Genomic DNA, 16445 nt, shown 5'->3' with positions numbered 1-16445 from the left:
TAAAGCTTCATAGATAAAATGCTACATCTCATCTCCATTGAATACAAAACCACGATCAAGATATTTGTTTGCAAAGGAGTCGATATGTTTTTAAGTTTTGGATAAATGGTTTGCTTTTACATTTTATACAGCTTAGTACGTAAGCTAACAAATTCGTAACATAGTTCTTTTTTTATATTGTTTTAACGCACATACACATAAAAAGCGGGATAATCTTTGTATTTATTTATTTTTGTATTAAAATATGAATATACTTTTTTTCAATAAATATATAGTATTTATATATATGCATTTATTAAATTTTTGTATGCTTTTTTTTTTTGTTTTTGCAGCACCCTAAACACAATATCACTCACGCGCTCAGACTTATCCGAATATGCATATATATTTCTTTTTAAATGTGTAAGAATTTTATCTTTAACATAATGCCATTTACAAAGATTTTATCAGAAACCCTAAACTGAAAATTAATTGATTTCTTTGTTTGTTTTTTGTTTTTAACTTATCCAAAAGATATATATTTTTTTACTCAGGCATTTTGTGACCTTTTCTTATAGTATAACATAAACATTTGCGCATGAAGTGAATACACATGATTATTATGTTGAATAACAAACGATTATAAGAAAACAATTACTTAAGGAATAATTTACATTTACAAGTGTCCAACGCTTAATGTGTTTTTACGCCAATCTAAACGCCAAACAGTATCAGCCCAAGATGTGTGTATGCGTGAAGCTTTCCTTCTCATACCTAACTATATAGTATATGTATATGTATGTTTTGTATAAAATATTAAGTAATTTGCTTTTCCTTCTTTTCTTTTTGTTGTGGTTGAGTATGCTAAATAATTATGTTAAGTTTAAGTTTGTTATTACTTTGCAAGTAACTTTATTAAATTTGTTGATTTTTAGTTGTTGCTGTAGACAATACCAGGCGTGGGCGGCTTAGAGTAGGAGTCTCGTGAATTCTGTAAGAAAAAAAAAAAACAAAATACAATATTAGATTGTTGCAATGTTAACAGGTGCATATTTAATAAGAAGTATCACCAATTTGTTACCATTTCGAATCAAAATATAAACTGAGAAAGTTTTAGACCAGTTCCTTGTTCAAACACATTTAATGATTATTGACATCAAAAGCTAAACTTAAGCACTGTATTTTAATTATATTTAGCATTAGCGCCCGAACAAAGCCCTAAAGATTTAAATACTTATCTACTAAGTGCTATCGAAAACTAATTGAATTAGTTTCAGACCGAAGAATAGGAATTAACTTGTTCTTCAACGATATTTTTAACAGTCTTATATGCGTAAGTATTGAGTACAATGTACGCAGTATTATTAACAGATTTAAGTTGTCAGCATATGGGGACATATTTTTTGTTTAATTAAATACAAATAAAATTGTAAGAACCAATCGATGTTTTGAAAATTGTTGGACATTTAATGATCCACCTCTCGTAATTTAATATATAAATTGGAACGATGGCACGTAGCATGGAAATGCCGGTCTTGTCGCCTGCTCCTTTGCAACGAAAAATGAATAAACTTTAAAATTGAGCACTAACTCAATTTTTTCTAGGATGCATGTCGTATGTGTGCCACATGCGTGTAAATACATACATAACTTTGAGAATGGACAGGAACACAAACAAGAGAGGCAAACATAAAATCAATAAGTTGCACATGTCAGCAAACAAATAGAGCGGACAGGACACATGTTCGTCGTAACGTTCGGTACAAGGTCAAAGTATCAACGGGCACGAAGCCTCGGCAAGTGAACCCAATGATTTGTACTATTAGGCCACACCGGACTATTCAAGCAAAGCTTGGGGTCGAAGGCACCCACTTATCATTCAACAGGCTGCTGTCTGTCCGTCCCAGTGAACTTATGTGTGGGTGCTGTTTATTAGTTTAAGCTTAGTAAATCAATGTACGTGTGTTAGTATGCCATGCAGTGAGCCTGTTGCTGGGTCACCTTTTTACCTCTCATTACGTTATATTTCTGTGCCGGTATAAGTTCTACAATTACAATTTTTAATAAGCTTGTTCTCTTAAGATTTCTTTTGCATATATGTGTAGTTGTATATTAAAACTCCAATCTCCAATTTGGCATCTAAATTTTCAGGGAGGGGAACGTGCTAGTTTCTTTTCGATACACCTAAGACTTCTTAGCATTCTAGTCGCTTTCTTTCGCCTGCAACATATATATATGGGTCGTCTATATACAACTGAACAAAATTTCAGCTATTATGCTATCTAACATTTGTATACTTTGTGAAAAACTTATGCCATCAGGTTTAATCGAATTGTAAGTACTTAGAAATGACAAAGAAACTTCTGAGAATTCTGCAAGCTATCTTTTTTTTTTCTGAAAATCACAGCCAACCAACAACAGGAATAAAGTGACCTTGAGAAGGCGTAAATTGCTTCTAATGGAAACGACTACAGCGCCAACCCAATACCTATGTTAAGGGTGTTGATATGGCGCCGCATCTGTTGCAATCGTTGCGCAAACTGATGCGTGTTAACGCCTGGCCCCCAAAGTCATCATTATTTTTACTTGCTTTTTTTTGTTCGGCTCATATTTGGCCATAGTTGGGCACTAACAAAAACTTCTCGGGTAAATAAACAAATAAAAACATGCGCGCATATTAAGTTGGGTTCACTTGGACGGGGGTTTATTCAACTTTTGGACACAGTTGTCACGCCGTTGGCGACGAGACGATGCCATTCTGTTGGTACGTGTGCGTGTCTATCTGATTTATGAGCGGATGGTTGTTGGTGCTGTTTTGCAAATATTGGCACAAGGTTATATTTTATGTTGCGGTTTGATAAACGCCCAGACAACTGGGTTTCATTTTCCATTTATGTCCTTCGTCCTGCAAAATCAATGCACCTAAAACCGCACACAATATGCAGCGCCTGCGTCAGCAATGGCCTTTGCCGTTCAGACATTGTAACGGTTCAAGTGCCTTAGCGGCCACTGTGCACTTACCCTCGTAATTAATGCGCCCATCCTGATCCAAATCGGCTATGGCCAACAGCTGCTCCAACTGCGTCTCATTCAATGGCTCGCCAATCATTTCCATGGCGGTTTGCAGCTCATCTCGTGTTATAAATCCATTGCCATCACGATCGAATACCCTGATAATTAATTAAATGTTGATTGGTGTTAGCCGAATTACTTTTTTATGCGTATTTAAAATTTGTTTTACAAAAGTTAAAAGAGATTCAATAATGACGAGCTTGAATTGTGAAAATCAAAATCACAATTCATGCAATGTCTGGCTGGAATCTCTTCTTTGGATACGTCAACAAACAATCTTGTTCGCACGTGTATCTTCGAGACTTACCTAAATGCTGCTATCAAGTCTTCAGTGACATCATCGGCCTCATCCACTGGCTTGCTGGCGTTCTCCTCGTGTTGTTGCTGTTCGTCGCGGAGCGCCTGAATGCGTCCAACCCACTGCAGGAATTCAGCCTCGTTGATTAAACCATTTCCTGTAATTGAAAGTTGAGCGGTTAAGTGCAAGTTTCCACGGAAAGCAGGCAGCCAAGTATGTCTGTATGTTGTAGTTTAAATGTATGTGAGGGACATATTGTAAAAAAGTAGCTGCTAGGCAGATAAAGATGTAAACTGTCTGGTTGACATAAAGAGAAACCGAAAGAGAGACTGGGAATAGAAAACAAGTAAAATGAAATTGAAAGCATGTAGCAATGTGCCATTGTTGTTGCCTGCAAGTTGAAAAATGTTTACACGCTTCAAGCGGCAGAAGCGAAAGCAGCAGCGGCAGCATCGCCTTCACTGCCAACACTGCAACGAAAACAAGGAGGTGGTAGTGCCAACGAAACAACTACAAAGAGGATGACCATTGTTGTTCGCCTGCGGTACTTTTGAGTTTACAGTCCACTCGAGTTGACTGGAAATCTTCACTCTGAAAAACTCGTAATTCAAAATAGAAACACACTTTTTCAATATCATTTATAAATTTTAGCGCTTTACAGTTTTGATATATTATAGACAAAAAAGCAAACGATGCAAAAAATAACATAAAATTTCCAAGAACCGTGCTTTAAAGACAATTTAAAAATTTATTTTAAAAAATCCATCCTCGATTTTAGAAATAAAATTTCCATGAACTTTGCTTTAAAGATTTGCTAACATTTTTAAATATATTTTTAAAAATCCATACTCTATTTTAGAAATAAGTATTAAATATATTTGTTATGTAAGATTCTTTCTATATTGTAGTTTAGTATAAAATGTTTGACCTCAAATAGCAACTAAGGCGAATAAAGCGAGCAAATTAATAAAATACATTTCAGCTTTTTTTAAGCTATAACTAAAATTAAAATAAACTTACTTATAATGAAAAGGTAACATTAACATTAAATACTTTGATATATTTTATTTTATATTGCTCATAATATACGTATGTGTAATGTTATGTTTGCTCGATTTTTGATCTTTAACCAAATGCTTCTGAAATATTCTTAGGCGTAGTTGCAAGTTTTTAATAGGCTTAAAACCTGTCATGTTAATGGGAGTAGACTGTGCTTGCTATTGTATGTGCTTATCCACACACATACTGTAAATAAATATGTACACACAGTCGCATGTACATCGGCGAATGCAACGGATTGTTGCCTACTTTTGTGCGTTGGCGTTTAATGCGCTCAGCTAGCTGGTTGTTCTGGTGGTCGTTGGTTGGTGGCTCAGGGCATGGCTGGCCACGACAGTGGACGCGCGCATTTGCCAAAAACATTTCTCGCTTAATACCAGCATGGAATTTTCGGTTTTTGCGTTTCCACCATTGTGGCGTCGTTTCCCTTCACGACTAAATCGCTGGCAAATCCTTGCACTGTACATTTCTTGTATATTAACTTTGAGAGCACTGGTGCTTACTTTGCTCATCGCCCTCTTACAGTCACAGGTTTGTGGCTAAAACTTTTGTAATTAAACGTAAAAATATTTTCACTTCTGATACTCGTTGGCACGATTATGCGGTAGATGAAGATAAATGCTTGTCCTTCAGAACTAACACAACAGCAATGAGACTACTAAGTTAAATATTTTGAAACCAACATCTTTGTTGACTCGTGTAATTTAAAGGTAATTAACAACTCACGGCTAACCGTTACTTGAATCCCTAACAATACATATACATAGAGATTCACATAAATAAAAAATAAATCTACATATTTTCGTGTCTAAGTATTTTCTTGCAAGCTCAAAAGTAATTTATGCGGCTATAAACCTTATCGGAGGCAGCTGCTGATTTGCTTTTCGCTCCGGCTAATGTTTATTTTGGGATGTGACAGCAATACCAAACAGGGCAAATGATAATCAATGCACAAACATTTTTGCACTTTACAGCAGTTTGCAAAAATGAAACGTCAAAGCAGTTGCGAAGACGCCGCAGGAAACTCGAACTAAAAGCCACAAATCCAAAAAATAGCAACGGGAACGCAAAAAAACTTTAAGGCAGGTAATTTTCATAAATTGTAAAGTTGCCAAGTTTTTTGGGAAGCCTGACGGTGGCGACAGCAACAACCGCAACAGCCACAACAACAATAATGGCGACAGCCATGGAAGCGCCAAAGTCTACAAATGGCGTCCATGAAGCCAATGTCAAGGCTGTACCACAAGGCGTATGAGTAACAAAATATGGTTTGTAATAAAAACGGCAAAAGGGCGTAAAGATTCGCAGATATGTTGCCTATAAAAAATTGCAACGCCGAATGAAAAAGAAATTCAGCTGTTGGGTAATTACGCTGGCCACCAAATGCGGCGGTTGAAGGGCGGTGGTTACGACCTTGATAAAGCGCAAACCAAATCTGTCGATGGTTGTGGTCTTATGCGCCTCGACAGTCAGGGCCATTAGAAATGCATACAAAGTCATAAAGTGCGATGCCCATTTAAATCAATTAGCCATAACATCAAGCATTGTGTGGCAATGATTGTCTAAGTTGAATGGAAGAGGAGCCCTTACGACAGAGCTTGACGGACCATGCTGTTGATTTATCGCAGACAAATATTATTACATCATTAGAGTAATGTCTGGGTATCACAACAATAGTGTTGCGTGCTCTAATTCCACTCGGTTTTTGAACTCGTGTACTACGTTTAAAGATTTTTCTTTGGCTAAGTTACATATTTTAATTACCGTATTTATTTATAAAAATGATGTAGGAAAGTTAGAAAAGTTGTATATGTATTTAATGCTGACTTAACATTAATACCAGATAATTCTTACATAAAATAAATAATTTCCTACTGAAATGAATCGGAAAATGTGGCTGCTATCGCCATATCTTTATAAGGAGTTAATGGACTTTATTAAGAAAGAAAACAAGTGGAGACTTTGAAATGCTCTGTACATATGTACTATGTGTAGAATAATTATAGAAATTAAAAATAATATTTACTAGACTTTTGTTTTAGCCGCAGTGTGTTGATCGGCAGTCACCATTTATTCAAATGGGAAGTGTAATCGATATTCTCTACTCGGCCCATTTGCGCCAACACAACTCAACTGAACAAATTTGCAGATGTGGGTGCTAGAACTTGCTCATACTTGCCAGCATCAGGCATACTTAATAGTTCCATTGCTGCGCAGCAGGCTCTTTTATTGCTGTTGTTACTGCTGTGGTTGGCATTCGTTTGACATTTGCGACATTTTTCATGTTGTCTGTACTTGGCAATTATTTTCATTTGTGCTTAGCGCGCGCTCATGTGCTTGACTGAGGGCTTGAGTCTGAGCCAGGGCTTTTTCGGAATTCTCTTGGTACAGCATTTTAAATACAAAACTAAATGTTTGCTTGGGATGCAGTTGTATATCCGAGTGAGTGGGTGGGTATCTGAATGTGTTTTCATTGTGTCAGACAGCACAAATAAAAATGCCTTCACATTTATGTAGTGTGTGTGTCTATATCTAAGTATTGTTTGTCTGTGCGACAAAAGGACAAGTCCAAGGATAATGAAAATGGCACTGCAATGTGGCTGCCATTGTCGTCGGCGTCGTCATCGCCTTCATCGCTGCCAGCATTGTCGTTGTCATTGCCTCCTAAGGCCATTTTCTGCCTCCACTGTCTCTCGTCTTCCACGCGCTTCTCTGCGCTGATTCTTTGTGCATATTTTGGCAATGTCACTCGTTCGGTCTGGCTGCTGGTCCGCCATTTATTCCGCCATCTTCCTTTATGTATGCGTCCGGTAATGCGCTCATTTGTAGCATTTTCCCTAAAGGCATTTGCCCGAAATGAATTACGTGTCAGAGGGACTACTCCGGGCTTATCGTGGGAGTTGCTCAATTGATTGTTGTTTTTCCATGATCTGCTGGCAAGGAAAGAGTGCCAGAGAACATTTGTTATCTGCAAATGTCTTATCGTAGGTGTCGAAACCCTGAACATACATTTTTATGTAATATAAAACACTTCTTCAAGTACACATTTATTAATGTTAATATGACCAATGTTTTATGTGTTTAGTTGTATTTTTATGGTTTCTTATGTTTTGGACAGACATGCAAATAACTTGCATATAAATTTGTACTACTTGTATTTTGCAATTATTCCTTGAGTAGTAAATCTTAAATAAGTTGGAATTGTTTTTGGTTTTAATTGATATACTTGGAATATTTAATAAATTTGTATGCGAATTATTTGGCAGTGTGATCACAACTTTAGACTACTAAAATAATATATATTAACTGTACCTGATATCTTTTTCTAGACCTGTGGTTCTTTAAGTGTACCTGATATCTTTTTGTATACCTGTAGTTCTTTCAGAATCACATTGTTTATAAGTACTTTCTGTTTCTCTTACCAATTGGAAAACAACGACATACATAATTATGTTTATGAAATACCATATATACATAACTGTGGCATTTTAACCATTAAATATAGTAGAGGCTATAAATCGAGTTTCTGATATCGAAACTTTAAAAGCGGTTAATATTTAAAAAAATATAATTAATTGCAGAAGACGCAAGTAAATCGATTTGCTTTTAATAGAAATTACATATTTTTCATTTCTAGAAAAAATTTGAGGCACAATAAAATATAAGTAAAATAAACAAATAAAAATGCACTTTAATCTTAACGCATGTTGAGACTTGCAATAAAAAAATGTGGATTCGCATAAACACAGAGCTTATCCAAGTAAGATACTTATACCATAATAATCGAAAACACTTTTACATCTTTTATAGACAAACTATTATATGAGTAAAAAATAAAAATTCTTAGTCATATATGTGCTATAGTTAAGCAAGTATTTAACCTAAAGATGAAAAACAAATTATATACATATATGGATGACATTATAAATTATAAATATATGTACAAATCAGTATATTCCTATGTAGGTGGCTGGTTGTTGATAGCTCACTAGCAGTAAACATAACTGACAAATAAACCAGAAATTAAGCAGTTGATGGAATGGCAGCCAAGTACCTAGCGCCGACTTGAGTGTTAAACAAATTAAGTTCTTATATGCTTAAGACAGGCCACAAACAAGGAGGTGGAACCACAAGCTACTGCCAACTGGCAACGAATACGACGACAGCAGTTGGAACTAAAACAACAACAGTCCCAGACTTTTGTATGCAATAATAACAAATGGCAATTGCAGCTGTCAATGCATTGTGGTAAAAACAACGTATTGTGGCAACGGGGGCGCAGTGGGACCAGTAACCAGGCAACAAGGCACTATGTACTTGTATTGGGTCTTGCAACGTGAAAGGTTTGTGGCAACAACTTCATGCCGAAATGCAATCAATTATTGGCAAATGTACCTCCTGCTGACCTCATGGTGTGCTTGCATGTGTATGTATATATATATGTGGAGGTGTGTGTGTGTGTGTGTGTGTGTGCAACGGAAACGGAAACGCAGCTCAATGTGGGGCCACAGGTAAGTTTTTTATTGAATGTGTATGCGCTTGATTGTTGACTATGGGTTGCTGCTGATATTGCCGAGCTTTGTGCCAGTGCCTAGCAGTTCTGTGCATCTGTTTGTGTAATTTGGCTACATTTTGCTCGTTAAACATGCAATAAGTGCTCCGCAGCTGTTCATGACCATATTACAAATACAAGTATAGTATAAATGTCCTTAAGTCGTGTGCATACATGTGTATGTGTGTGAGTGTGTGGACGACATTTCAGTAAAATAAATTACATGCTACTCAAATGCATTAAAGGCACACAAACACACACACAAGCCCTGCAGCTGCCCATTAATTAATGTCAGCAAGCATTTTGAAACTACCAGTGTTCCGTAAAAGGTATAGTTGGTCGGTATTTGCATTTAAACAAAGAAAATCTAAAATGTGTACAATTTAGTTAGAGAGCATGCTACAGTCCGGCAAGCTCAACAGAGAAACAAAAAAAAAATAAAAAATAAAATAAAAAAAAAATAATTTATATTCCAAGTTTGGTAAATGTGGTCTTAGCTGTTTCTGAAATACAGACAGATCGACAGACGGAGATCGATTTCTTTAGCCATGCTGATTAACAATATTTCAGCGCATACATGTTTATATTTAAATTTTTAAAAAGACATACGACTATAGTTGCGTCGTTCCCATTATAAAGAAATTTTATTGCATAGGTAATTTAAATATAGTCGTTTATTGTTAAATTCCTTTAAAACGCTTCCGATTAGTCATTTAATTGATTTGTTGCTTTCTAATTTATGAAAGAAAGGACAAGGAATGCTTCAATTTAGGGCAAATTTCGATTCATCAAATTCCACGCAGTTGCACATTTCCATGAAGTTTTTATTCGATTTCGCCTTTAAGCTTTGTCTGCTTGTAAGCGAGTCTGTTTTTCTAGCTGCTCGAAACTTGGGCACGTCTTCATTATGGAATCACTCGTAAGAGGAAAACTAAAAAGGAGAAAGAGTGCGGGACCAACATTTTTGGGATTCCATTTTCCTTCGCACTTGACTTGCAATTTTCGGCACATTTTCTCCATTTCTTGTTCGGGCTCGGCATTTCGGCATTTCGGCATTGGTCTTTCTCTTTTCGCTGGCATTTTAATCTGTATTTAATTACATTTATTTAAAGTCTACGGCGTTTTCTATGCAAATGCTATGTCCACAGCTGCACGGGCCGCTTGATTCGATTAGACTTCAAAGTTGTTGCTGGCGCATTTGAATGCACAAAGGGAAAAGCTTTCGATTTATAGACTCGTGCCTGAAATTGGCACACGCAAGAGCATAGGGAGGGCATGAACCGCATGAGTAGATCCTCTGATTGCGATTGGCTGGTGTGGTGCCTTTGACCATCTGAGTGTGGTCATCACATACTTCTAATGGGCCCATAAAAGGCTTCAAGGAGTCACAGGTCGGCGGCATTCAGAACGTGAACATCACATGGCAATGACATTTGGTTATGGTGTTGTAGTTCCTCTGCGCTTGACCTGCGGCTAAGGCGGTCATTTCAAACAACCACACGCATTCACAAATGTATATAGTACATACACTTTAGATGTATGTATATACACTTATACATTTGTATGCACAATCAGCTGCGTAAGCAGTGTTAACTGGCTTTGACACTTAACAAGCCGCAACCAACAACAGCAGCAGCAGCAGCGTCAGCAACAACAAATACAGTACAGCTAGAACAACCATTAGGTTAGTAAACAATTAACATGCAATGACAAATATGTAGTGGGACTAGTTTAGGATTCATTTAAACGCATTTGTTTTAATATTAAACGGCCATCTGGGCTTTATAAAATTAAAGTTGTAAGAATAACAAATGTGATGAAATAGTAATAAATTGAAAAAAACAATATATGTATACATACATACATTTTTTCTATAAATGGTACAAATAACAAATGTAATATCATTGAAAATGTTCATTATTTATAGAACCATAAAAATGATTTTACGAAAACGTGAAGGCAAACTGTGATAAAATAATAATAATCTGACAAAAACAATATACAAGTATGTAACTTTAAATTTTGTCTATAAACGGTACAATAAACAAATTGAATATCATTTAAAATGTTCATTATTTATAGATCCATAAAAAATGATTTCACGAAAACGTGAACTTCTTAAATGTAAGGCAAACAATAAAAATTATTCAATCCGGAAAGTCGTACAAAATATATATTAAAAAACTTGCTAATATTAATTCTTCGATCTTAATATAAACTTTGAGCTCAATGGAAAAGCAAGATTTTAAGAAAGAATTGAAATCTGCAGTAATTTGTATGTACTTCTTAACACACAACCTTGTTGCAAGTAAATACATAGTTGTTTATTTGGTTTCATCCTTGTGAAGAGACTCGAAAATACTGCAACAAAATTTGGTGTACTGTACTTACAAGCAAAATATTAAAGCTGGTTTAATGTGCGCCAAATCCGCTTAAGCGAAACAAAACAGTAACAAAAGCAACAATGAGAGGCTATAGCTGGCGACCATTTTGTTGGGTCTTCCATTCCTCGCTGATACTAATTGATGTTGTAAGTAATTACGGTGCTGTAAACAGCATTATCTACATTTTTCGAAACATTTTTAAAAAATGGCTGCGCCTCAAAACAGGCAATAAATTTTCCTATTGGCGTTTAAGACAAAACGCAAGCAGCCCACTGGTGAGAGAACAGGGGCACTTGTAGGAGCAGCAGCACGTTCTTGTCTTGGTTGTCACTTATGTGACAATTGACCCCAAGTGGAACCCTAGCGCGAAACTGTTGCGTGTTGGTCGGTTCGGTGTCGAATACTTATGAGGCTCGTTTAAGACTCGAATGAGAGACTGCTAAAAAAAAGTACAAACAATAGGACACACAAGGCTGAAAAGGCTGGCAGAGTAGCAAGCTCTTTTTTATTGGATTTGGATGGCGTAAAAAACGCAAGCAAAAAGGTGGGCAACGCACAAAGGTGCGTAGTGGAAAAAAAACGACTAAATCAATGCAATAACTACGTTGGTGTGATTGTCGGGTTGAGTGCGCGCCTTTGTGTGATTGAAGCCCCGGGAATGTAAATGAAGCCATAAAATTCCCCCTTTGCTCAGCATTCAACAGTTTGTGTGGCGCCCTTTTTATATTCCTCTTGTTTTTGTTATTTTTTTCTTGAACGCACTGTTTGCTCAGGCACTAGAACAAAGACAAAGAAACATTTTGCCTCCAAACGAAAGTGCCATGTCTACACGTATTTGATTAGCTAGTATGTGAGCTTATTTAAGATATACTAAGACAAACGTTTCGCTTTTATTTAGATCGTTGAATTTTGATTCACGTGCTTTGGCCTCTGCTGCTACTGCTAAATACAAGTGTAACACCCATCCTTTATGCATATAAGTGTAAATGTCGTCTGCTCGTGACAGACATCAGAACAACCCGAGTGCTGTCGGCAACAGTTGTGCATTGTTATAAGATAAATATGCATGCATATTGTGTGCACGTGTCCGTATTAGTTTCAATTATAATGTATATACGCAGCTCGTACGTACTAGTTTTAATCGCTCATTGGAGATGAACATGTGAGGATAGACAAATTCTGAGAATAAACAACATTTTAACCTAAATTAATGTTTATTCCCAGTGCCCATATTACGTATGTCTTATACATACTATATACAGTTAACCCGCTGTTGTCAATAATTGGGACTCATGTACGAGCATAATAAAACTCGTTTTATTTTTAAGAAAGTATCTTCAATAGGTTTAAGTTAAATAGTGAGCTTTTGTCGTACAAGAAAAACAAGAAACGCAATATCTAAATAGGTTCCTATATCTTGATTACCAAAAAAAAAAAAAAAATAATAAATGCAATGTCTTGTCGCAATAGTTCTAAGAGTGTAGGAGGAGTGGGATTAAAACAGACAGACAGATGATTACTTCTCGCATTAAACATTTCAGAATGTGGAGTGTCAAACAACCGAGACTTTAAAATCCTCATTTTTTAAATATCATTACTTTTATATAGTTTGTTAAAGGTGTAAATAATGCGTGTGATTATAGGTACATGACATGTATTGCTCAGATTAAAGAATTATTTTACTGAAAGAGAAATATATTCAAATTAACGATATTTACTATTTCTGAACTGATGTGATTTTTCGTAAATAAAATAAATCGAACACTGCATGGCTGCCAGCAGAGCATGTGTTTTCACTAAAAGCCCCACAATACACAGATGTAATGTGTATTTAATACAGATTGATGTGAAGAGCATTTAAATATACTACAAAGGACATGTACACTGATGAAATTGCATGTTAATAGTAAATTCAATTTTCAGAAACGTTGCATTAACTTATTTTTAATGCCCGTAGAGAGCAACAGGAAAAGTTACATGAAAGCTGGCAGCAAAAATGCGATAAAATAAATTAAATCAACATTGTACAAGCAAATGGAAAAAAAAGGAATAACAGCAAGATAGCGACAACGAGGAGGCTTAGCTATGTGTTGGTGAGAAGAAGAATAGTGTGGAAGAGGGTGGTGAGAAGGCTGACGGGCTAGTAAGTGCAACGGACCTGAAGGCAAAGCTTCACATCGGCCTCTCCATAACTGAAAACTAATAAAATGCGATTACATAACGTCCGGCAGTCACGACTTTGAATCCAGGAATGTGCGCCGGGAATTTATATTATGTAATGGAAGAAATTTCATTGGTTAACGAGTAAATTAAATGAAAAACTTGCAGCCATACAACAAATTGGCTTATTGTGACTTCGCACAGGAATTTTCTGTTAGCAGCAAAAATGGTTCTTTCCTCGGTGATCTGTGATTTGCGATGTTGGTGGAGAGAAAATCCGAATCGAATTGCAATGAAATGCCGCGTGCCTCTCCTGCTCCTCTCCTAAACTTTAAATGAGCACTGTGCTTGGATGCGTTAACCCGCCTGCCACTCATATATGTCGCAATATTATCAAGTTGGGCGTTGCTAACGACCATTTGCAGCACATTTATTTATGGCGCTCCGATCCAAACGGCAACTAAACCAACAAACAAGGCAAACCAACTCTGTGTCACGCCTGCGGCAATGAGAATGAGATGTGGCCATGTGGACTGCCCACAAAGGCATTGAATGTCCGAGGGGCACACATGCCCATGTACGTGCCAGTATCAACAATTTTATAGCTTTTGCGTTTACAGTTACGACTGCCACTGTAGCGTATACGCAACATTTGACTTCTTGGCCCAGGCATTGAGCCAGTGTAATTATTGTATGGTACACAAACGCTTCTATTTGGCCGAACCGCATGAGTTATTAAATGGGTTATACAAACACAGCCCTATACATACATGCTGACTGACGATATATATATATATATGTTTGTATATATACTAAATGCTTGTATTTCATTTCACGTAAACTGTTGCACACAGTTGGGAACACAATAACGGCGTCCCTGCACAGTGGCCTGCTATTTGAGCCATATATTAATGGAAAATGTAGTATCAAGAATTGTTGATAAGCTATTGTAGTAAAAATTTTCATGAATAATATATCCAAATATTGATATCAATTTTTTGGCGCAAAATTGATTTTTGTATGTTTTACAACTGAACTGGCACGACCATATATATTTTAGATAATGCATTCTTTTTAAACAATTTGTATACTGAATTTTGAATGACTAAACATATAAATACAAATAATATATATTACACAAAAGTCTCACAATTCTGTTTTTATCACCATTTTGCAGAAAAAGGTCTTGGGTATTACAGCGCAGGGTAATGAACAAATACACAACTATTTCGTTAAGTTACTGAATTTTCTCTCTCGAATTATTTCCACTACTTTTTAGCAACTATTCATTGGTTAGTCTTCAACACGTTATCAAATATTGGGTGAATATTAAATGCTATCTTGGGTACATATTTTAAATCAGGAGCACAGCAGAAAGGTAACGTCTACCACAAAAGTTAACGCATCATCAAAACAACGAATGAAAGCTTCTAATGCTGCTATAAGTGATGGTTGTGAATAAACACAGAGGTACTCATTATAGACTTCGAAGATACGAGAATAGTGCTTTGCAAATATCTTAAAATAATGGTTTAAGCAAGTTTTGTTGGGTCAATGGAACGAGCCACTGTGCCTAGTTCGTTGCATAATTTGTGTGCCCATTTGCTGACACTTTTTGTTGCCACTTCACATGTAAAGTGCCACCTAAGTGGCATGTTTGTTTGTTGCTCTGGCTAAGCAAGTGGCACTTACCTGAATGGCTCGCCTCACGTATGAGATCGTGTATGATTTCATCACGCACATTTATGCCCAGATTCTTGAGCATAAATTGCAGCTCATTTGCAGTAACGCGACCGTCGCGATTTCTGTCTAGTAGATCAAATGCTGTGCGTAGGTCTGTAAGGAGAGGGAAAGCAAAAGAATTAGTAATGTTTAAGTTCCATTCGCAGTAATTACACAATTTTCTAAGTCATTAATATGAACCCACGCCAACATGAACAAATCGTATCATAAAATTATACGAAAACGCCAACGCAGGAAAAACCCAAAACCCCGAGTATAACAAAAAAAACTTCAGTAGATATGCTTAAGTGGTAAACCAAACGAAAATATGCCCTACACACAAACTCGTAGGCAGGCACTCACACAGACGAAATAAATGTCTGTATTTATACACATAACTATAGAAGTGCGTCTTGAGCGTTGGCGGACCCCTACTTCTTACCACCCCTGGCGACAAGGACTTTTGACAAAAAAAAGAAACACAAATACACCAACAAAATGAAACCAAAACGCAAAAGGCAAAATGCCAACATTATAAAAAATCAAAGTCAGTTTCATGAAAATGGGTGATTTTTTTTTTAGACACACAAACTTAGTCAATACAGCAAACGAAAACGACACAAAGCAGCGACTGTGACGCCTGCCAGCCGCATTGTTTTTATTTTGATTATATACAAATTTTATAAAAAGCTCAAACGACGGGAATTTGTCGTTCGTTATGGCATATATATAGCATATATCGCAATTCAGATTTTCCTCTTCCATGTCTTTCTGTTTGCTTTTGTTTGCAGGTACTTAACATTTTTTGAGATGACAACGAAAAGAAAAAACACGTGCGACAAAAGTTGCATACCTTTACGGGTCTTTGGGTCTATATTGCAAGTGCAAAAGATTGTCAACGTAAAGTTAAACAACAATAAACTAACAAAATAATATTTAAACTAGCAAATGGCTTTTAAATTTGGGAAAAGGGTTGGTTAAATTTATAATATATAATATATATTTGCTGGCCGAACATTGAATTATGTTTGCATATTCTAATAAATTTGATCTTTATTCAATAAAAAATATTTATACAAAATTTAAAATTTAGATAACAGCTCTTACTTGATTAGGCACATTTACATTATAACATAAAGCGAATGGCTAGCAAAAGAATTCAAATAGGGGTTACATTAAAGTTGTATGAAATGAGGAAGCAAATTCCATCGAAGGCGAT

At 36.1% G+C, this 16445-nt stretch overlaps 1 protein-coding gene across 5 annotated transcripts in view; it reads right to left on the bottom strand.

Moving 5' to 3' along the window:
• Positions 1-210: 210 nt before the first annotated feature.
• LOC115628287 (calcium-binding protein E63-1) overlaps positions 211-16445 on the bottom strand; it is a 55735-nt gene continuing 39500 nt past the window's right edge. For all 5 annotated transcript variants that reach the window (XM_030524324.1, XM_030524325.1, XM_030524328.1 and 2 more), the window contains 4 exons: positions 15197-15340; positions 3359-3506; positions 3001-3149; positions 211-970 (listed from right to left, as the gene is read on the bottom strand). In XM_030524324.1, the coding sequence (XP_030380184.1) occupies positions 948-970; positions 3001-3149; positions 3359-3506; positions 15197-15340 (464 nt within the window). In that variant the 3' untranslated portion in view covers positions 211-947. The remainder of the gene's footprint in view (positions 971-3000; positions 3150-3358; positions 3507-15196; positions 15341-16445) is intronic.

The sequence above is a fragment of the Scaptodrosophila lebanonensis genome, unplaced genomic scaffold (genome assembly GCF_003285725.1).
Source record: "Scaptodrosophila lebanonensis strain 11010-0011.00,11010-0021.00 unplaced genomic scaffold, SlebRS2 tig00000113-arrow-arrow-pilon, whole genome shotgun sequence".
Lineage (NCBI taxonomy): Eukaryota > Metazoa > Arthropoda > Insecta > Diptera > Drosophilidae > Scaptodrosophila > Scaptodrosophila lebanonensis.
This window is presented reverse-complemented; position numbering and strand designations above follow the sequence as displayed.